Here is a 20,902-nt window from a genome sequence, read left to right as displayed (position 1 = left end):
ATTACACCATTGAAGGAGTGTAAGAGTGCAGGGCTGGGGGGAGGGGGGTTATTCTGCAGTGAGGTGTTGATGGGCCTGTTATCATTCAGTGATGTCTTTCTCTGTTTTGCCACAGTCTGTATGTTAGGTGTGGATAAATCTCTGATTGTCTGGGTGGGGGGGTGGGGGGGGTTGCTATTGAAACTTAAACCTATGTGTTATCGCTGATGCTTTTGTAGTTTTCACCCAATCTTTCACTCACCTTTCATTCATCTACTGTGTACTCTGGCTTAATCTATCATTATATAACTCTAAAACTCTTTAACTCTGGCTTAATCTATAACTATATCCCCTTCACATATGGTCACTGTTTCACAGTACTGGAAAATGTGGCCTAGCTAGCTTGAATGCTGAAGTTCACTGGATTGTAAACTGTTACTTAAGTAAATTACAGAACATCTAAAGTCTTCCCTGCTAGAAAAAAAAAACAGTATAGATCAGCATGGTTGGTCATTAAAAAAACAGTATGTGTTGTGTTTTGGATGCTGGTATGCTGGTCAACCAGCATGACCCTGCTGAGTGACCAGCTAAACCAGCGTAAACCAGCACAAACCAGATCAGACCAGTATGGAATTTATACTGCTCTGTGCTGGTTTTTACAGCAGTGTTTATGTGGAAACTTGTGCATAAATCACAAATATTCATGTAGAGTTTTACATATAATGGAATCATTAAGTATAATGAGTGGCTGTAACATTCAATGCCGTAAATAAGAGACAAACATCTGCTAATAAGCATTTTTAAGCTCATATATGAATAGTTTGATTCCAAAACTCTGTTTGTAACATTTGTAATTTGCAATTTTGGATCTAAGAAGTTTTTGAGCAGACATATAATAACATTTATTTCTCTAATAAAGGTATTCATAATACTAATACTAATCATAATATTTACTTTTTAAAAAGATGGTTCTTCAAGGGTTCTTTAGCAAAGAAAGTGGTTCTAGAGCCATGAACACTCAAATAACCCTTTGCATGATGTGAGGGTTCTTTGCATCGCAAAAGAGTTCTTCGGATTGTTGGAGAATGTGTTCTATATAGCACCAAAATGGGTTTTTCTATTGTTACAATGTCAAGCTTGTACCGATAGAAGAACCATTTCACGATGCAGAGAATGCTTTAATCATGCACATGTTTCTTTGAGTGTTCACGGTTCTATATAGAACCTTTTTCATTACTAAAGAACCCTTGAAGAACCTTCTTTTTTATATATTTTATATATATAAGAAATATAAAAAAATCATTTTAAGCAAAGTATAGTTTATCTGTTATCTTTTTAAGTCCTCCACCCTGAACAAACCAACTTATATAGCCAAAAATAAACTAATAAAATAACAATAGTCAACCCCTCACACAAAACAGAAAAAATAGTTTTGCTATTTTCTTATATATATTTACAGAAAAGTCACGTTTTTTTCTTTAACTGACGTCAGCAGTTAATTTAGGCCATTGTTAAATATGAATAGCCCAGGGGGTCGAACGTGACACTGAAGCCCCTTATCCCCTTCATCCGGGAGCGGTTAAGATTGTGTGAATTGCTTAAATAGCTCAGAGCTCTTTAACGAGCAGACAGACAGATTTGAACTCTCATGTCGTACTAGGAGGACATTTTAACGGGGATTATTCAAAGAGTTTTCAGGAAACTAATTTGGATCGCACAGCCGGAGAGTCGCGTAGAGAAACAGCGGCGAAGAGAAGCTGCTTCCCGGAACCGAGTTACAGCTGGACTGTGTTTTCGTCGGACTGGATTTGTCCTCGTACGTCTTGCTAGCAAACAGGCTAGCAAAGTCCTAGCAAGCTTCTTTAAGGAAAAGACTAGAAAATAAGAAAGTTTACGACAAAAAATAGCATCTAAAAGCTTAGTTTGCTTTTTAAATAGTTAGGAGTTAACGCACCTGACTCTACAGCTGGGTAGGGGGCAGCTCGCTGTGTGTTTACTCGTGTTTGAAGGCTCTGCAGTTCACGACGTCGGTATTTCAGTAACGCTATCTGAGCGTTTCGGCGTTTCGGTAACGTTATTTGAGCGTTTCCGTGTTTCAGTAACGTTATTTGAGCGTTTCCGTGTTTCGGTAACGCTATTCGAGCCTTTCTAATGCAGAGACCTCATTTTCGACACCCTTATCCCGGACCGGGCCCGAGAGCGGGCGGGTTTCGCAGCCCTCCACAGGCTATGGAGAGGGGGCCCGGGATGCTCCCCTCGCCGCCTTGGGCTTTCTCAAACCCGCCTCCTCAATTCGGGCCCAGGTTCGGACCCTACGGCGGGTCTCCAAACACGCCGCCCAGGGACTTTAGTGGCGGCAGAGGCGGCGGTAACAGCAGTAACGGCAAACACAGCGGCAGGTCTCCCGCTCACACGCCGCGCAGGCCTAACAGTGGCGGCCGCGGCGGCACTCCGCACCGGCACTCGCCTTATTACCACCCCAGCCCGGGGCAGCACGGCGGGTCTTTTCAGGTAGACACATCGAGTCATGGCTCTTTCAGTAACCTTAGCTTAATGTGTTTGTGTTCAGGCCTACACTGAACATGTTTGCAGTTACAGACGCAAGTTTTTTTATTTGTAATGTTTTTGGCCTGAGCAGTGTCGTATGGAAGCCCATTCCCTCCAGGCAAAACTTCTCTTCTTCCTCTTTCTGACAGCAGCATGCAAAGAAAATCTGAAATTATTGGCTTATGTCGAAATAATGACTTAGTATCTCGTCCTAAACACTTATACTGAAATAATTTATTTTCTTGTAAATTAATCGTTCATTATTTCGACGTAGTTTCTCATTCCTTGAGAAAAAAAGTGACTGTCAGTAATTCAAGCATGATAATATTTCAAGGAAGGAATGCAAGTCGTTAATAAGTGGCACAAAGTCAGTATTTTGAGAAAATGAGTCTTTAATTTGATATATTAAAAAAATTAAGCTTGCGGAAACAAGTCTCAAATATTAAGTGAGTATTTTTAAACAGTCATTATTTTGATTTATATATATATATATATATATATATATATATATATATATATATATATATTCTGAGAAAAAAGTCGTTATTTCAAGAAAACAAGTAGTTCTAAAAAGTTGTATTTTGAGACATTGAGTGCTTTAAAAAGTCAGTATTTCAAGAAAAGTCACTTTTTATATACTAAGTCATAGGTTTGAGATACTAAGTCAATATTGAAATACTGCTGCTAGAAATAGTAAAAGGAAATAATAAAATAATTAAGAAAAAAAAATGTTCTTTTCTCTTTTCCCTGGTGGGAACAGGTTTCCATAGTGTCATGTGGAATAGCAGCCTCAGTTTGATTGTGATATCTTTTTTACATACCGATTGTCTCCTAAAGGGTTCGCCGCGGACATCCACACCATTTGGCAGGGAGAGAGGGGGAAATGATATGGACAAGTATTACAAACCGTCTATGCTTCAAGATCCGTGGGCTAATCTCCAGCCTATCTCAGTCACAGACACCCAGTCCAAATGCAGCACCCAGCAAGCCACAAACACAGGCAGGAAAGGGAGGTACTACAGCTCGAACTGAATCTGTTTTAAACTAGTCATGGCAGTGACAACACGTCCCAACTGGTTTTATTTAGCAGGACTAGCTCTGCCCCTCGCTGAAGTTTTGGGTCGAGGAGGGAGCTGTTGGTTCAGTTACAGTGGCAGAATGGACTCGGCAGTAGCAATAATTCTTGCAGAGCTGTTGCAGCTTTTTACATTTTATACAGTTTGTATACTGTGAGACTTTCTATTATACTTTTATATTTTACGTTCATTTTGACTCTGGGATTAAGACGACTGTTGCCGTAGATATTGGCAGCAATTAGTTGGACCCGACTCTCTGTTCTTCAGCTCCAGTGAAGTTTGGTCACCGATAGCGATGCTTCGGTGGGTGCCCGGGCAGTGTTAAAATGAGGTTTGGACATCTGTCTACCTCTGAATGAACACTATTCCCATATTGTACCAGCACTAGAGCAAGTTTTTTCTAGGCATTCTTTTTCAATTTTGTACATATTGAAAAATTTTTTATTTAGGTGGTATCTTTAATTTTATCTTGGATCTGTCAGCTTACTTTCTTGTTATAAACGGAAAAAAAAAATGTGGACTGATGTTTAACTATGTAAGCATGTGGCCAACAAAGGCCCATTATGAGCTGCTGTTGAGTTCAAAATTTGTAACAAAAAACATGCAAGATTGTTGGTTGGACTAATTGTTTCCTCTTTTTTACTTTACACACTCAGGATTTTCTAAATGTTTAAGTACCTCAGCCAAGTTACTCAAGTCCAAATGATACCACAGGTAGAAGGATAAAAAAAAATCTACTTGCTAAATAGATACATATTTGATAACACAAAAATGAGATGTTTTTAATACTTTTTTGTTCAGTGATCTGATTAGCAGACTGTCAGCAGATGTGGCATTGTCACCATTAAGTTGTTCCATATGTTTTAGTTATCTATTTGAATGTTTAAAAGTTGATCCCTGATTTATTGTTTATCCATCATAAATGTAACCTGTTATTATGGCAGTAATGTGAAACCAAAACCTATGGCTCTTTCTTGAAAATAACCTTGCTTTTTTATTATTGTAACTCTAGAAGTAGTGTCAGTTCCTTTAATCCAGAACATAAGTATATAGAGCAATGGGGGGATGGGATGAGGTGTAATGGACAGGTAAGTTCATCAAAAGAACTGGACAAATACATTAGAACAACTCCAACCACTGGAAGTATATTAAAATCTCTTGTATTTCTGTTTTCAGCTTCAAATTAGACATTTGATTTAATTAACAGAACAGAAAGTACCAAAAGGCCTCAGCTGAGTGTACTATTTCAGCATCATTAGCTAATGGCACTGCAATTGCAACAGCAACATTAGTAAATGGTCCCTCCTGCAATGTTTGGTTAAAGGTATACTTCACAAAAAAATAACATGGATGAAAGTTAGTAAAGATTAGTTAGCATGAACATTTTTTTTTCCATAATGCTGTCTGGCCATTTCAGATCAGTCAATCATCATTATTAGCAAAGGCGGCAATATGTGTGAAGTATTCCGACAAAGGAGCCAACAGATCTTGTTAAAAAATACATGGGGGAAATAAACACAGTGTTAAACAGCAGGCGATGAGGGAGCTGTAGACATGTACATTTAAGGGTTAATTACATTGTTTCAAATTTTGCTCAAATAGTGGAAAAAACATTGAACAAAGTGCCATTTTTCTAATAGTTGCCCATAACAACAACCTCTGGACATCGTAAATGCACAAGACTATGCTGAAGTGCTGTGATCATGTTTTGTTTGATTTTGCTTGCTTGTTCATTTGAACATTTTACAAACTTGAATCTTAAAGCCAGATAATCTTTTTTTTTATCATGTACAGCAGCTTGTAGAACAAATTTGATCTGAACTCCTGAGATAAAAATCTTAAAATTTGGAGTAGAACATACCAAAGATTGAAAACAGCCCTTTCCATAACAAGGAAAAAAGAAATCCTTCAATAATCTACTTTTAATAATGGAATTGTACTGTATGTAGCCCTCACACATTATAAAGATTTGACAAGTCTGAAAATATTAGCAGCTCAGCTAACTGAAGTGCAGTGTGACTAATGGTGATGAAATGTGACCACTGAAATTGAATAGAGTTAAGAAAAATAGAAGAATGATTAGGCCAAGGCCACCACGCACATCATAAATATTCAATAAAATAAGTTCTAAATCATTGAATTCAATCATACTATAATCTCAAAGTGTTTGCTTAGGATCAAAGCTTATGGTTAGACAGCCTATCAACAATTACATTGACAACCCTTATAGACTTCCTATTAGTAGGTTACACTACTGACCTGGATGTTTCAGTGTCATTCTGGTAACAGTCATTTGGTTGACTGGTATGTCTGCTGATTGATTTATAGCCAATGTGTGTTTGTTTTTAAGGCGCTTTCTAGAAAGTAAAGTTGAAGATTTGTAGTCTTCAAGCAAAAGGTTGACTTTAGAAAACAGTAGTGCGTCTACACTTTATGGCTTTTTTTCTTCACATAAAGTGGTAGTGCTTATAAGGTCCATCTCCTACAGCTGAGGGTCATATTCTTCCATGAATGTGCGCAGCTCCTTACAACTAAAGCTTTTAATTGGAAAGCCCAAACTAGTGAGCCATTGAGGAAATAACGTTTGTAAAGTTTGATTTCAATTTTTACTACTGTAAAAAAAATCTAACAGCATGATTCAGAGTGGTGTGATGTGAAATGTAAAGAAATGTACCAGTTTTCTTCAGTGGTGGTGATAGGAACCAGGGGCCATGATGATGTTTATGCAAATATAGCCATTTTGCATGCTCCTCCACACTATGAATAGATTTAAGGTTTTGGCCTAAAACATTTTTTATGTTCAAACTATCATAAAACAACATCTCTGCCATCAGGCAGCATATTTGAAACCATATCATGTAATAACTGTCTGCAAGGTAGATGCCTTTAGCTTCAGATGTCTGAACAATTCTGACTCTGTTTCTCTAAATGGAGCATTTCACATCAGACTACCCTGAATGACTTTAAATCCCAGCCATTAAATCATGCAGAAATGTTCAACAATTGGTAGAGATTTCCTTTAAAGCAAGCATGCCCAACTTTAGCACTTGAGGCCTGGACACTTGCAGAGTTTGGGATCTTTCCCTCTTAAATGAATCTTAGTCAATACATCAGTTAGTTTATTGGTTTATCAGGTGTGTTAGAGTAAGGAAATCACCAAATTGTGCTCAACTCTGGACCTCTGGGACTGGGATTCGGCAACTCTGATTATATTTAAGCAGTAAAAAGTGAAGGCACTCGTTTACTGAAGTTAAAACATCTACAGTACCATTTCTCAACCACTGGCTTACAACAAACTGAAACTTTGTTTGAAGACGTACTGCCAGTCTTTGGTATGTAGACATACGGAACACTGCAGGGGGTCTGTAGAGGAAGAAATGACTCAAGTTGACAGGAGAGGCTAATTTTAGCAGGACAACCGGATTTTTATGACTGTCTTCTTCCACTAGGGTGTGCCCATCACACAGATGCATGCTGGCCTGAAAAGCTGTGTAGTATTTGGATTCATGCTGGAGATTTGTCATGGAAGAATAAGGACCTCAGTCTTCTTGAAAACCAGAAATTACAATCATATGCAGCAGTACCACATTATATGGCCTATGTACAGTACATTTAAAGGTTGAAATGAAATGGCATTGTAGCAGTCTTCTGCTGCTTAAGAGGCATTCAGTCTTAGTCTTAAGCAGCTTCCTCGTTGAGAACTTCCAAGTTGTGGATATCTTTCTCTTAAGCAAACTTTAAGTATGTGTATACATACCTGTTTATGTCCCTTACTACCTTGCAAAAAGATGTAAATGAAACAAGATGCTGATTAGCCTTGAGGGAAACAAGTAGGAGGCAGAAAAAAGAAGAATCGGGAAGACTTGGCTTCACCATGTGCAGACACAGTCATTATAGAATGCAACATCTCTCTCGAATCCTTTTTGCCAAACTCTTTCTTTTCTTTTTCCCGTTCTTCTCTTTGCCATCCTCCATTTTCCTAGCTCTGATTTGTCGCATTAGGTTGAAAAACACCTGTAACAACCACAAAATTACATTTTTAGTGACACTCCCGAAAACGTCAGATGAATCTCTGGAGTTGTACCAATAAGAAATTCAGTGTTCATTTCTCACTGTTACCCAGTCAGGAACAAGTGATGCAGGAGGTCCGTTTGTCGTACATACCTTGTCCACGTTGGCACGTGTTTTGGCAGAGGTCTCCACGTAGCTGACTTCCCACTGATTGGCACGGGCATTGGCCTCCTCTACTCCCACCTGTCGCCGGTCTTCCAGATCTGACTTATTTCCAACCAGCAGGAAGGGCACGTTTTCATCCTCTTTAACCCGGAGGATCTGCTCTCTGAGAGACATAGACTATCTTGTAGAAGCAGTTTACCAAGAGTTCTTATAAGCCACCCGACAATCTGCATTTTTGTTCTGTTACAGCTTCAAACGCATCTGTGTCAAGTATCTGCTGCAGATTGACTGCCTCAGCTATGCTGGTGCCTGAAATATATCAGAAATGTTCCAGTGCTCCTTGAGAACTGGTCTTTTTTCTATCCTACATGAAGTCAGTACTAATTAGCCATTCAGTAACTTAGGCTACGTTTACACAGCAGGTAAAAGTGGCCCAAATCTGATTTTCTCACCAAATCTGTTTTTTTTTTGTTTGGCTGTTCACATTATCTTTTAAATGTGATCTGTATGCGACATCAGTCTGAACAGATCAGCTCCTAAACTAACCTGCATGCGCAAAAGAACAATACTTCACGTGGCGGCTTGTCCAGAGGTAAACAGTCATGACGGCCAGTGAACGCCAGTCACTCCCGGAGCTTTCAGTTTCGTCTTCGCCGGCATCACAGGAGCGAGTATAAAGTTCCAGTGGTTGACAGCTGGACTCATCACCCAGAAGTTTGGCGTAAAAAGGGCGCGTTATTTCGGCCACGGCCACTTCTTTGGTTCGTGTCCTCGGATTCTTTCAACTCTTGACGCTGCAGCCTCGGTCTCATCTGACCGCGTTCGGCTGTTTCGTTCGAAACCTCTTTAAACACGAAGCGGTTTAATGAGTCTCTTCTAAATTTTTAGTACAGAAACATCAGCCTAAATGTAAATTATGACAAATGTCGAGTTGAACTGATGTAAAAGTCTCATGAATTCCGATCTGGCTGTTCAGACTGAAGCGCATTGCCGCAGATCGGATACGTATCGGATTTCAGTACCACATATGAAAGCGTCTCAAATCAGAATTGAAAATGTCAGATTCAATGCGTTTTTTGCTGTTCACACTGACACACAGATGACACATCTGTGTCACATTTGAGGAAAAAGATCGGATTTGGGCCACTTTTACCTGCTGTGTAAACGTAGCCTTAGACTTGGACAAAAAAAATTCAAACTTCAGTGGTTTCAGAGAGGCAGTTTGTTTTGTTATTGTGTTGGGGTATGCCACATTTTTTCACAAATATTCAGTTTCAAAGTTTTTTCCAACCTGAAGTCAGCTGTTGCAGCAAAAGATTCTGATTCTGTGATGGAGAACACACAGAGGAATCCCTCTCCGCTGCGGAAGTAGTTGTCCCGAATGGCAGCATAGTCTTCCTGACCAGCTGTGTCCAATATGTCAATCTGGACCTCCTCTCCATCTAGAACTACTTTTTTTCTGTAGCTGTCAGCTTTAGTGGGCTCATAGTCCTCCACAAACTGAGAAAGGCAGAAAGAGGGTCCGGTTAGAGCACAGGTTCCCGACCCTGGTATTGGAGTACCCACTGCCCAGCACATTTTAGTGCTTTTCTTGTTCTAATACACAAACTATATTCGTTTATTAACTGATCACACCAAAATGTGCAGAGCAGAGTGTGCTCCAGGACCAGGGTTGGAAACACAGTGTGTATGCAGTTTTCTATGTAGGCACAAACAATGGCAACATACATCACCAGTATTTCAAACAATGTAAGCCTAGTATCACCCACAAAAGTCTTACCTCGTCATACATAAACTGCAGTGTAAGTGCAGATTTGCCCACTCCACCACTGCCCACCATGATCACTTTGTGTAGGGCCAGAGAGTTCTGTCCCTTGGGTTTGTTGGCCGCCATCTCTCCAAATCCAAGATGAAGGAAGTGAAAGGTAAAGTCAACCTGGGTAAGAAGAACCTTTTTATAAAAAAAAGAAAAAATAAATAAATGCACAAGCAATATTTCAGTCTATTATAACGAAACAAGTGAACAGTTCACATGAACACACATACATACAGGACAGGGACGCCCTGCTCCCACCCTGCTTGTGATGATGCGTCAGGCACTAAACAATAGAGCTACTCTGCAGAGCTAGAACTGAATTCATCTGTTCTCTTACACCCTGACAGTGACATCATGGCCTTACGGAACTAAAACTGAGAGAACGTGTCCATTTTATCAGTTCCACTATTGCTAATAATGAATAAAAGCCAGCAGGAGCAAGTACACACAGCAGACAATACGACAGCAGTTACCATCATCATGAAAATGTTAAACTGTCACAATATACTTTACTGAGCATATTGTGGATATTGTCCGTAAAGAACAACTGCCTGCGTCATTACAGAGAACATAATTAAGCATGTTTAACTGGATTTAGTGCGGTGCAACATGTAAAATGTTGAATAAAAAAAAAAGTGATGCATTATGTGTATTGGGAAATGTGTAAAACGTAAATATTATGCAAAAAAAAAAAAAGTGCTGTGATGTTTGGTTTTGGCCATATAGCTCACCCCTACTATAATATAGGAATCCTGTATGCAAAACCTTTGTTGATACTGCGATGAGATTCATGGTGTTTCATACAGTGAGTTAGAACCAAAATATTAATTAAAACTTACACAGGAAACAGCGTCAAGATTTTACATCCTTACAAAAGCCTAAAACAACGTGAGAGAACACATTCACTAGCATGAGATTCTGTGGATAAAATCTGCGTAATCACAGCAGCACAACCTGTTGTTTCAGTTTGCAGGGTGTATCTCAAAAGATAAATGCTAAGTAAACATCATTTCTGCCCTACTGTGGGTCCGACTTCCTATTGCTGCAGTGTCAACAGAGAAAAGAGTGGACATTTCAAATGAGTTGCTGGTGTTTGGGGGGTGTCAAGTGTCAGACATTTGCTTGTAAATGATGTTTACTGTTTGCATTAGTTAATTATGGATAAACAGATTTTAGGAAATGATGTAACTACTTATGATTCAACTTGACTAGTCTACTCGAGTCTAAAAAAAATAAATAAATAAATCAAAATGTACCTTTCCTATGAATCGGCAATGATTAGCTGTCAATTTGTATTTTGATAATGCACATTTTAAACTCTCCTTCTGACCTCTCTTACAGTTAGAATGGAATGTGAAGCACACACCCATCTGTATGCGTTATTTGCTTTTTTCCACATGGCGTTGTTATATTTAATCATTCTTATGCATTTAATGTGTTTTTTTAAAAGCTTTGACATGCGTGTCTCATCCAAACTCTAATCCCAGCAGGCCTTCAAAAAGCAACTTTATGCAATAAAAAGGAAACTGGAGAGTTACCATTTCTGCATTTCCTTTCAGCCATTGCGACCACCGTTTCAGCCCCTTCCCCAGTGCCATTTAGCTGGCTTCACTATTTTCCAAAATGCTGTCTGAATCGGTCTTCAGAAATAAAAGGCTGTATTCCGATGCATATTCCAGCTGTTCCATCATTTGTTATTGTACTCTGCTGCTGGAGGCTGTGTTCTGTGCATTGTGAAAGGTGAGCCCAACTGGAAACATCCTGCTGCGTCTTTTTCATTATAAAGACAGAATGTTTTGGGTTCAAGTTCTCAAAATGGGGCATGACTAACTATCCCAGAACACACAGTACTTGTATACCTTTATTTTATACATTAGGTATAGAAAAAACCCTTGAAAATGTGTAAAAAAATGACAGGTCTTTACAGGTAAACTTGAGAAGGATACTACAAAACTGCATTTCACTAAACTGACAGCATTTCCATGAATCAACCTAGTATTTTTATCTTTTTGCTTGCGCCCATTTCTACCTTAAAAAGTCATATTTAAGTCTTCATCTACTCCACAGAACCAAATCACTAAACAAACTACCAACAAGACTTGAATAGTGGCTGGTATCATAAGAAACTATCAAACAGAGCAGTTTTCGCTTTGACTTTTAAAAGTCACAGAGCCTGGCTTGTGTAAACCAGCCAGCCCCCTGTATGAGGAGTCAGTGTAATAGTGGAACACAATTTGTGTGTAAGTAGTACGGGTTGCACAAGCTAGTTGAATAGTCGACTTTACTGATCAGTGATGATGCTGTAAGCTTCACAGTGACTATTCGCTAATCAAGTGATTATGACTCTAACAACAGGGACTCCTCAGATTTCGGCCCATATCTCTGGTTTCCTGAAAGCTTGTTGGAATGGCCTCATCACGCTCTACTGACCTGTGGAGTTCGGCTTTGTTATAACATTTCTACGCAATCTACAATGCTTCAAAGATCACATAGTAAAAGTCAGTTATGGCGCTCTACATTTTTTTTTGCATTCTTCATTGCAGGCGAGCATCTTGGCAACACCTCCTAGGGTGCGCCCAAGTCGGATACAAATTTTTAATATTTCAGGGTCCACATCTCCGGTTCCCTGAAGGCTAGCAATGCGATCCAGGGCTTGTTGGAAAAGGCATGTCACACTCTGCTGACCTGTGGAGTTTGGCTTTATCCGGGATTTTTGAAGTTGCGTGCTGCAAAGCATTCCCTTCTCCTGTGGTTTTATTAATGATGTCATCAGCAATTAGTCAATGTCGACTTTCATCACATAACTGCTGACTTAAAAAAAATCTGAAGTCGTTCAACTCCTGACTCAACAGTTAACTTACACCGATCAGCCAAAATCTTACTACCACCTCCTTGTTTCTACACTTATCATTCATTTTATCAGCTCCATTTACCTTTTAGGTGCACTTTGCATTTCTGCAACTACAGACTGTTGTTTTTAAACACCTTAGTGTCACTGCTGGACTGAGTATAGTTCATCAACCAAAAAATGTTCAGCCAACAGTGTCCTGTGACCACTCATGAAGGACTGAAGGATGACCAACACAAACTCCAGAAACAGATGAGCTATTGTCTCTGTTATGTGGGCCAACAAGGTAGGAGTGTCTAATAAAGTGGGGAGTGAGTTTGAAAACCACTCGTACCACAACGTCAGTGTCATAACAGCGCTGAGAATGATCCACCACCCAAATAATACCTGCCTGTGATGGTCCTGACCATTGAAGAACAGGGTAAAAGGGGAATAAAGTATGCAGAGAAACAGTTGGAATACAGTCTGTAATTGTAGTGCACCTGTAGGGAAGGTGGAGCTGATGAAATGGACAATAAGTGCAGATACAAGGGGGTGGTTTCAATGTTATGGCTGACTGGGTATCTCTCTCTCCAATGTGGCTTAGAATACAATGAACTTAAAATTAGTCTTCCTGCACCAGTGTGGCTCTTTTCCATCACCACGAAAGCGTCCCCAGGGCCAGCCTGAGGTTAGTCAGGGTGTGGTAACGGATAAGCATCGCTCTGGTTCAAATGTAAAAGCACCACTTCTCTCAAAATCCTGCAAACACACACTAACTGACACCTGTTTCATTTCACACGCCCATTTAGCCACAGAAGTGCGCTGTCGTAAAGGAGAAAGGCTTCAAACCAGCTCGACTAACGTGTAAGCAAAATCAGCCGAACAGCTAAAGCTCCTCCACCGAGCCACTAACTAGCTTTACCTCACCGTCACGACTCCACAAGGATGGACAACCAGAAATTAGGTTCCACAACAAATGTTATGTTCTCTATAAAGCTGGCTAGGATACACTGAGCCGTCAAACAAGTCCAACACATTCAGAAACACATCGCTAACGAATAACAAAGGACCTAACTTTATGATTTCACTAGTTTAACAGACAGATTCGTGCTAGTTTCCACATTCTCGTAATAAACAAACCGACATTCATTCATAAAGTTAGTCCCAGCGTTAGCTCCAAGAATTACACGAAGCTGAAGTCAGCTTCTTGTTCGAATTTCCCCGTTCCACCTTAAACGGTGCAGCAGTTACATTCTGGCCCCCCAGGCACCACAGTGTAACTGCTGCACCATTTAAGGTGGAACGGGGAAATTGGAACCACGGGCTGGCGAATAGGAAGCCAACTTCAGACTTACCAAGTCAAGTCAAGCTGTGGTCGATGTCCAGGATTTGTTTTAATACCCGTGAATGAAATGAGAGTTTTATATGTAATATTAGCCAGGTAAGACAGCCCAGCAGTCCACGCGGAAATAAAACAAACGCTTAACGTTTAAAACAGCTGGCTAGTTTTAATTTAACGGTAGCTAAGCTAGCTAGGTTAGCTAAGCTAGCGAACTCCAGTTCACCAAACCTTATCTGAGTTACTAAGATGCTAAGCTAACACGATTCCGTTCGCGTTTGTCCTCTATTAGAAGTATGGCCACTCATAAAGTCGAGCTTTGAACTGTTCTAAATGATGTTTCGCCCCTCTTTTCTGCTCACTGACATACTAGCGGCAAGTTTGGCATCTTGTTTAGTAGCTGCCCTCTCGGGTGACGTCATGAGCTCATGACAAACAAATTGCCCCATCTGGTGATGTGGTGGGTCTCCTGGGGCTCTGAGACTGGCAGGGGAAGTTCCCAAAAAATCCTCCTTCAGCACTGCAAGGGAGCTCTGAAGTCATCAGGTGGACCCCCCAGAAAAACTCGAATTACAACGACTAAAAATGAAAAAATGGTGACAGATTCAGATCAGGGTCAGAAATCAGGGCCAGGCAGTTGTGTAAGGGCTTCATCACATGGCCTCCTCTTTGACAGTGTGCTGGTGTCATCTCTGATTCAAATTTGCATCATTTACCGTTTGTGATGAGGCTAATGCAAAGTCCCCAGACTGGATCTTGGTTCTATTTGGAATTGGAAACCCAGTTCCTTAGCCAACTCGAGATGATGAGAATTACGAAAACACTATATATTTGCAAATATTAATAAAAAAACACTGTCAAATTTGAAACTATAGAAATCTACACATACTCCACATGTAAAGTGACATTAATACTCATAGTTCACTATTATGGAATTCGTATGGAATGAATTCATATTAGACCACAATAAATTCAGTATCCATTATCACCAAATAGAGAAAAAAAGATTTTGATAACTCCAACTTCAGTTTGTTGTTCTCTGTTTCTGGCAGCGGCATCATGTCATGATTTTGAATAGTATCTGAAAATAATGAATTATTTCCTATTGACTTGTTATGTTGAAATAATTTTCTTGAAATGTATTAAATCAGTATTTCAATGTTTTGTGTTGGAATTTCATCTTAATAATGCCACATCTTGAAAAATGACTATTTTGTGATGCCAAGTTAAAATAATGAGGAAAACAAAGTCATTTGGAGATATTTGAGAAAAGAACTCATTTTGAGATACAAAATCAAAATTTTGAGAATACAATATACTAATTGAGGAATAATAATTGAGGAAATAGCTCAGAATTTTCAAGATATTAAGTCAACATTTTGAATAAACAGCTCATTATTTTGATATATGGGATATGGACATATTTGAGATATGGACCTTGTATATATCAAGTCCAAAGCTTGACCTACTCCTTCTGCTTCCAGTAACTTCTCTTAAAGCCACTTCATTCATTAATTCATTCAGACTCTTCTAAAAAGCCTAATATAGATTTGGGACACTTTGCTCTGCAGGATCCAGGAAGGCTGCTGAAGTAGCAGCGCCAATAATCACAGTCCCCTAGAATTTATACATTGATGCCCCTAAATGTCCTTTAATAATTATTACGTTTTTCACTTACTCGGGTTTTCACATATGCTCAGGTTTTAGAAATGTCTCTGAGTCAAACTATGCAATATTCAGGCGGAAGGGCAGATCAGTGTTTGATGGCAGGACATGAATGAGACCTCGAACCAGGTCTATACATTGAACTGCATAAGCAGTTGCTTAGGATGGCTTTAGCCACCAGGGGGCCTCCTGAGGTATGCTCTGCTTTAGTCAATATTGGCTGTAGGAAAAGCACAGCAAGTCCAGATATTTACCTGTTTCATCCTGATCAAAATTAGTGTTAATTCCTTTTTATTCTTGCAAGGAAAAGAATACGACTTGGGTGGGTGTGGAAATGTCACTCAGGGTCCCCAAATGTTCAGAATCAGCACTGCAAGCAGTATATTCTATACATATTTAGTAGCTTTGAGATTTTAAACCTTTGTTGTACATTCTAGATATTTCTGTGATTAATAATATAAAATACTACACAGCGATAACGATGGCCTCAAAGCTGAGAGCTGTGCAACAAAAAACCCCTTGAGAGTCTTAAATAATAATGAATAATCATCACTGCTGAACTGATATCATTAAAGTATTAAAGATTCATTAAAGATTAATAGCAATACAGCTGCAATAAACTGAGCAGAGACAAGCCGTCATAGTAGACATTTTTTGGATGTTTATTTAACTTTGCTTTCCTTGTACATAAGAAAAAGGTCCAACAGTACACATAGTGACTCAAATCCTCCATGTCCAAGCATACTGGTAGGACAAACAAAACTGAAAAAAAAAAGAAAAAATTAAATGAGGTTTTGTTGATAACAGGTAGCCACGGGATACAAAGAAAGTGTACAGTATCTGTGGTTCTGTTTGACACAATACATTGACATATATATGACATTTGGTGCATATTGACATCTGTGCTGGCCAGAGTTGAGGCACTGAGCTCATACAAAGAAAGATTACATACTGTAGGGGGTTTAACCAAAACGCAGCTCACGCTGTCTACATTAGCAGCCAGCTGTATGAATCATGTACAGCTGTAAGATAGTGCCTCTGCCAAGTGATTTGCTTTAAGCTTAGAATATAATGGGGCGTTGCATTTTCTGCATTTAAAGTGCCATTGCACGTTATTATGCTTGGTTCTATACCAGTGGGTCCAGACCTTGGTCCTGGAGAACCCCTGCTCTGCATATTTAGGTGTTTTTCCTACTTCCAAGACACCTACGGGTTTCACAAAGCCAGTAAGCCAGATAACTTAGGTCAAAAGTTGAGAATTGTCCAATAAGAATGTTTCTTTGCTGTTCTCCTATTAGACAAGCTTGCTTTTTGTCCGATCAGGGTAACTAAAAAAAATCTTGCTTTGTAAAATACCCCCCTGATTCAACTAATCGGCTCATTTACAAACCTTTTATGGGTTGAAGTGGGTATGTTAGCACAGGGAATATATGCAAGGCAGGAAGGTATTTCACAGAATTTCTCAGTTCTGCATTTTAATTTTTGTTCTCTCTGTTTGCAACATCTTTAACAAAGGAAATTACCATTTTGATGGGTTCCTTTTACTCAGTAAAAGAACAGAAAATATAAAACACCTTCATATGGGAATCTATTATAAACATGTTTTGAGTCAATGGGCTCAAAACATACAGAGAAACTGTCTGCTGTAATCAACCGACAGCTAAAAGTCAAGCCTGACCAATAGAAGCAGAGGCCAGGAACATTCTGATCGAACAACCTTCAACGTTTGGTTTATGGCATCCAGCTGACTGAAATACACTGCTTTGTGAAAGGGGTTCTCCAGGGCCACTATTGGGAACCATCGTTTTAAACCAGTGGTCACCAACCCTCCACTTTCCTGCAGAGTTTTGTTTCCAACTTGCGTCCAACATGCTGCCCTGCCTCCCCCCTCACCTAACATTGATGCATCTGATCCAGCCAATCAAGAACTTCTTTAAAAGGTCATTAGCTAGAGCAGGTGTTTCAATCAAGGTTGGAACGACACTCAGCAGAATGGCAGAGCTGCAGGACCAGGGATGGTGACCACTGTTGTAGACAGTCCCAATGCCTTTGTCATTTCCTCTGCTCATATGGGCGTGGCTCTCCACTCCTTTCCCTCAGTCAGAGCGCGGGGTTGATGGATAAACACGCTGTAGCGCACACCCTGGTTAGCAGCTGCGCGCACAAACCCGCTGTTGGCGGTCATGGTGACGGCTCGCAGTGAGTCTCCGGTCCCAAAGATCATGAGCGACCTGCGGTTCACCTTGGAGCTGGTGACCAGTCGCTGTGTGCGTTCTGAAGGCTGGTCAGGCACCACCGTCAGCCTGGCTAGAAGCTCCTCCGCTCGGGCCTTTTCTCCGGGTCCACCTAGCGTGTCCAAGATAACGCGGAAGTCATGAACCGCAGAATGACAGGCGAACAGCTCCTTGCCTTTCATGAACTCTTCAAGCTTGGGCAGGACCTTCTCCTGGCGCTCCTGAGCAGCCTGCTCCGTCAGCACCTGCTCTCTGAAGGTGTAGTGGCAGTTGCCATGGCTTAGAGAGGACACATACGTGATGAGCGTGGTGATGTCCAGGTTAGCTCTGTTGCAGACGTCCACCTTCACTTCAGTGGGGAAGGCCAAGCTGGCTACAATTGTGTCCCGATCCACACGAGTGTGCATGATGTCTGCATCTTCATCATCGCTGTCCTCGTCCTCATCTTCTTCTGCAGCTTCGTTCTCTGCCTCCAATTCCTCTTCCCCAGAACCACCATCATCCTCACCTTCATCTTCCTCATCCTCCTCTCCTCGCTCGTCATCTTCTCCCACTCCTACCACACTGTTCACCGCAACAATGTCACCCTTTACAGAGATTCCCATCTCTCTGAGCCTGTCTGCCATAGGACTGGACACACCATTGTAAAAGGCAAAGATGATGTGAGGATTGCTGTACTGGACTGGCTGCTGCCGGCTGGCCTCGAGGAAGTCTTCGGCCTGCCGGATTACACTTTTGTCCCCATACTGGCCTCGGCCCTGCCAGATGTTGTGCAAGGCTTCTGCCTTGCGTCCAATGGCTTTGACCCACGTGTGTCCACCATTGGCCACCACATCCACCACCAACGTTTGCTTCTGCCCATCAGGGCCCTCATAAGCAAACACGTGCAAAACACTCACAACATTCTCTAGACTTTCGGCCGACTCGACGATTGCTCTCAGGTGGGTGAGGTTGGTGCTCTGCAGATGAGACTCTTTAATCACAACCTTCCCTGCTTCCACTTTCTCTAGGAACTTGAGCTCAGCACGAAGTTTACTGCACAGCTTGGCACGGCCTTCCACCTCTCGGGCCTGGCGGCTGCACAGCAGATCTACTCGCTCTAGCAGCTCCTTGGCTGCTTTGATACGTTCATGGAGCATTGGGCTGGTTGCCATAGCTGTTGCATCATTCCTAGAGCATATAAGGGATAAAGATTTGAGTAGGAAAGTAGTACAATCTCAACACCATCACCATCAAAAAACTGAACTATAGGAGCCGTGAGTCACTATCACTCAGTATTCCTTTTACCTTGGTCAGTACTTATTTAGCAGAATGGTCACCTCTTTCTTACTAAGTATTTATCATGCTTTTTATGCTTCAGCAATGCTTAAATTCTACTGCCATGCTTTTGCCATACTAGGCAGCTCTGCCGGTATGTTTAGTTCCACTTTGGCGAAGAAAAGTGCAACCCGGCGCCATCTGTTGGTTGGGTACGAAACATTTTGTTTGCTATTCATTTTGCCATGGGGAAATGTTTTGATAACAGACTAAAAATCACTGGATCGTTTGTGAAACAGTCATTTTATGACCATTAAAAAACAGCAGCTAAGAATACAATATAACAGCGGAGTACTGAGCCACATAAACACCGAAACAACACTGAACATCAAAGGACTTTCCTGATTATTCATAAATTATTCAAAATAATTAAAGGGTTGCCATGTCAACAAAGTCATTCAGAGTGGTCTGATGTGAAAAGCCCTGTCCTGGAGAAACTTACTGAGTCAGAATTGTGCACTTCACAGAAAGTTATTACATGAAGTGGTTATGAATACACTGCCACTGTCTGAGACATTGTTTTACAGTAGTTTTGTGACAATGTTTTGGTCTAAAACATATATCCATTCACAGTGGAGGGATACATGCAGGGTGTTGTAAGGCAAAATAGTGTCCAAATAAAACTTATTTTTTCAGATTGGCCATTTTACCATGATCAACATTACATTAAAAAAAATCTCAGACAACACAGTAGATTCACTAGTGGGTTTGGACAGTGAATAAAATGGCTCTACTTGCATCGAAGACGTCAGGACCCACGGCTCCTGTCACCACCACTGTAAGGAAATCTGAGTCTGCAAGTTTCTCTGCAAACGAACCATTTCACATCAAACCAATCTGAATGACTGTTTATAGTTCAACCACCTAAGCATAATAAAGATAAGCTGGTTGTCCCCTTTAAAATAAAATAAAACTATAAAACCCACAGCTTCGTGACGGCGCAGCGGGTTGTGATGAGTGATAGCAACGTCACCCACGCGACAGACTTTGTAGTCCGTTAAGGGTCACAGTCATGAAAACTAATTTTTAAAGTCAATAAATGATTTGAAACACAAACAAAAATGTCAAATAGAACTGAACATAGAGGTGATAAGGCACATTCTGTTTCACAATCGGTGATGTTATCACCTATTAGGTCATTATTTTTAAAGTAACGTTACTGTGTTTTGAACGTAAACAGTAAGGGTCATTCTGACCATGTTCCTTCCCTATATGAACTAATTTTAATGGAAACCCGCATTTATTATATAAAACTACAAAAAAAAAAATTAAGCTCAATGCATTAAGCCTGTAATAACAGTAACGTTAAGTTTTAACACTACAACACCGCATTCAGATTCACGGGTGTTTACATTTCCTACTGTTTAGCGTCTAAAGTGGTCTTCTATGATAGCTGCCATCCCCAAACTTACTGTATTTATTCTCGATTTAAAACTACACCTTACTTCTTGGTTAAAAATAGTTAAACTGAACTGGTGAAATGAACCTCAACTCGCCGTGACGGACAGTTGCATCATGACCAAAACGTTAGTTGTAACGTTGCGGCTAAACATTAGCTTCGTTTAGCCTTGTTTAATTCTCCTCAGACGAGCTAATGGAGATGCTGACACCGCTAACAAGTGTTTAATGTCAGAGATAAACAGTTAAAGACACAATTCCGACGGTCAAAAGAATATCAGGTGAAAATTAGCCGTAAAAACTGAAACACTTACAGCAGAGTCACAACCACAACTTCAGTCCTGCGCTGGAGTCAGCGGAGTTAGCGGCAGGAGACTTGTTCTATGTGTAGGTGGAGCCGTTAGTGAGGGCGAGTGTCGCCATCTATGTTGGAGGAAAGGCATTGCAGTGACACGTACTTGCCAGACCGTGGCTGCGTCCAAAACCGCATACCACCACACTAAATAGCATGTCAAAAATAGTACA

The 20,902-nt window shown here is 40.5% G+C and overlaps 3 protein-coding genes across 6 annotated transcripts; 1 reads left to right on the top strand and 2 right to left on the bottom strand.

Moving 5' to 3' along the window:
- Positions 1-1,559: 1,559 nt before the first annotated feature.
- Positions 1,560-5,837, top strand: LOC118796824 (M-phase specific PLK1 interacting protein). Its single transcript, XM_036555951.1, has 2 exons — positions 1,560-2,490; positions 3,364-5,837. The coding sequence occupies exons 1-2, from the start codon at positions 2,131-2,133 to the stop codon at positions 3,556-3,558; spliced, it is 555 nt and encodes a 184-aa protein (XP_036411844.1). The 5' UTR covers positions 1,560-2,130; the 3' UTR covers positions 3,559-5,837.
- A 67-nt stretch (positions 5,838-5,904) lies between these two features.
- On the bottom strand, positions 5,905-14,203 carry ralab (v-ral simian leukemia viral oncogene homolog Ab (ras related)). 4 transcript variants are annotated; one of them, XM_036555947.1, is made up of 6 exons: positions 13,780-14,203; positions 11,133-11,364; positions 9,559-9,714; positions 9,070-9,278; positions 7,767-7,941; positions 5,905-7,616 (listed from the first exon to the last, which is right to left on the bottom strand). In XM_036555947.1, exons 2-6 carry the CDS (start codon positions 11,190-11,192, stop codon positions 7,494-7,496), a joined length of 723 nt encoding a protein of 240 aa, XP_036411840.1. In that variant the 5' UTR covers positions 11,193-11,364; positions 13,780-14,203; the 3' UTR covers positions 5,905-7,493. The 4 variants fall into 4 exon arrangements, with proteins under 4 accessions (XP_036411840.1, XP_036411839.1, XP_036411841.1 ...); XM_036555946.1 differs by having other exon boundaries at positions 9,559-9,729; positions 13,780-14,202; XM_036555948.1 differs by lacking the exon at positions 11,133-11,364 and having other exon boundaries at positions 9,559-9,729; positions 13,780-14,202.
- Positions 14,204-16,066: 1,863 nt separating this feature from the next.
- cunh7orf25 (chromosome unknown C7orf25 homolog) lies at positions 16,067-20,779 on the bottom strand. The gene is made up of 2 exons (XM_036556504.1): positions 20,692-20,779; positions 16,067-18,832 (listed from the first exon to the last, which is right to left on the bottom strand). The coding sequence occupies exon 2, from the start codon at positions 18,814-18,816 to the stop codon at positions 17,494-17,496; it is 1,323 nt and encodes a 440-aa protein (XP_036412397.1). The 5' UTR covers positions 18,817-18,832; positions 20,692-20,779; the 3' UTR covers positions 16,067-17,493.
- Positions 20,780-20,902: the final 123 nt, after the last annotated feature.

Source organism: Colossoma macropomum, unplaced genomic scaffold (assembly GCF_904425465.1).
Source record: "Colossoma macropomum unplaced genomic scaffold, Colossoma_macropomum, whole genome shotgun sequence".
In the NCBI taxonomy this organism is placed as follows: domain Eukaryota; kingdom Metazoa; phylum Chordata; class Actinopteri; order Characiformes; family Serrasalmidae; genus Colossoma; species Colossoma macropomum.
Note: the sequence above shows the minus strand (reverse complement) of the source record. Positions and strands in the feature narration are given on the sequence as shown.

Bases quoted from the DNA above. Each gene is read 5' to 3' on its own strand.
- cunh7orf25 (XM_036556504.1), bottom strand. From the start codon at position 18,816: ATGGCAACCAGCCCAATGCTCCATGAACGTATCAAAGCAGCCAAGGAG.
- ralab (XM_036555946.1), bottom strand. From the start codon at position 11,192: ATGGCACTGGGGAAGGGGCTGAAACGGTGGTCGCAATGGCTGAAAGGA. The intron at 9,279-9,558 runs GTAAGACTTTTG...TGCCTTTCTCAG, and splicing joins TGCAGTTTATGTATGACGAG to TTTGTGGAGGACTATGAGCC. The intron at 7,942-9,069 runs GTTGGAAAAAAC...TATGTCTCTCAG, and splicing joins GCTGCAACAGCTGACTTCAG to AGAGCAGATCCTCCGGGTTA.
- LOC118796824 (XM_036555951.1), top strand. From the start codon at position 2,131: ATGCAGAGACCTCATTTTCGACACCCTTATCCCGGACCGGGCCCGAGA. The intron at 2,491-3,363 runs GTAGACACATCG...TGTCTCCTAAAG, and splicing joins AGCACGGCGGGTCTTTTCAG to GGTTCGCCGCGGACATCCAC.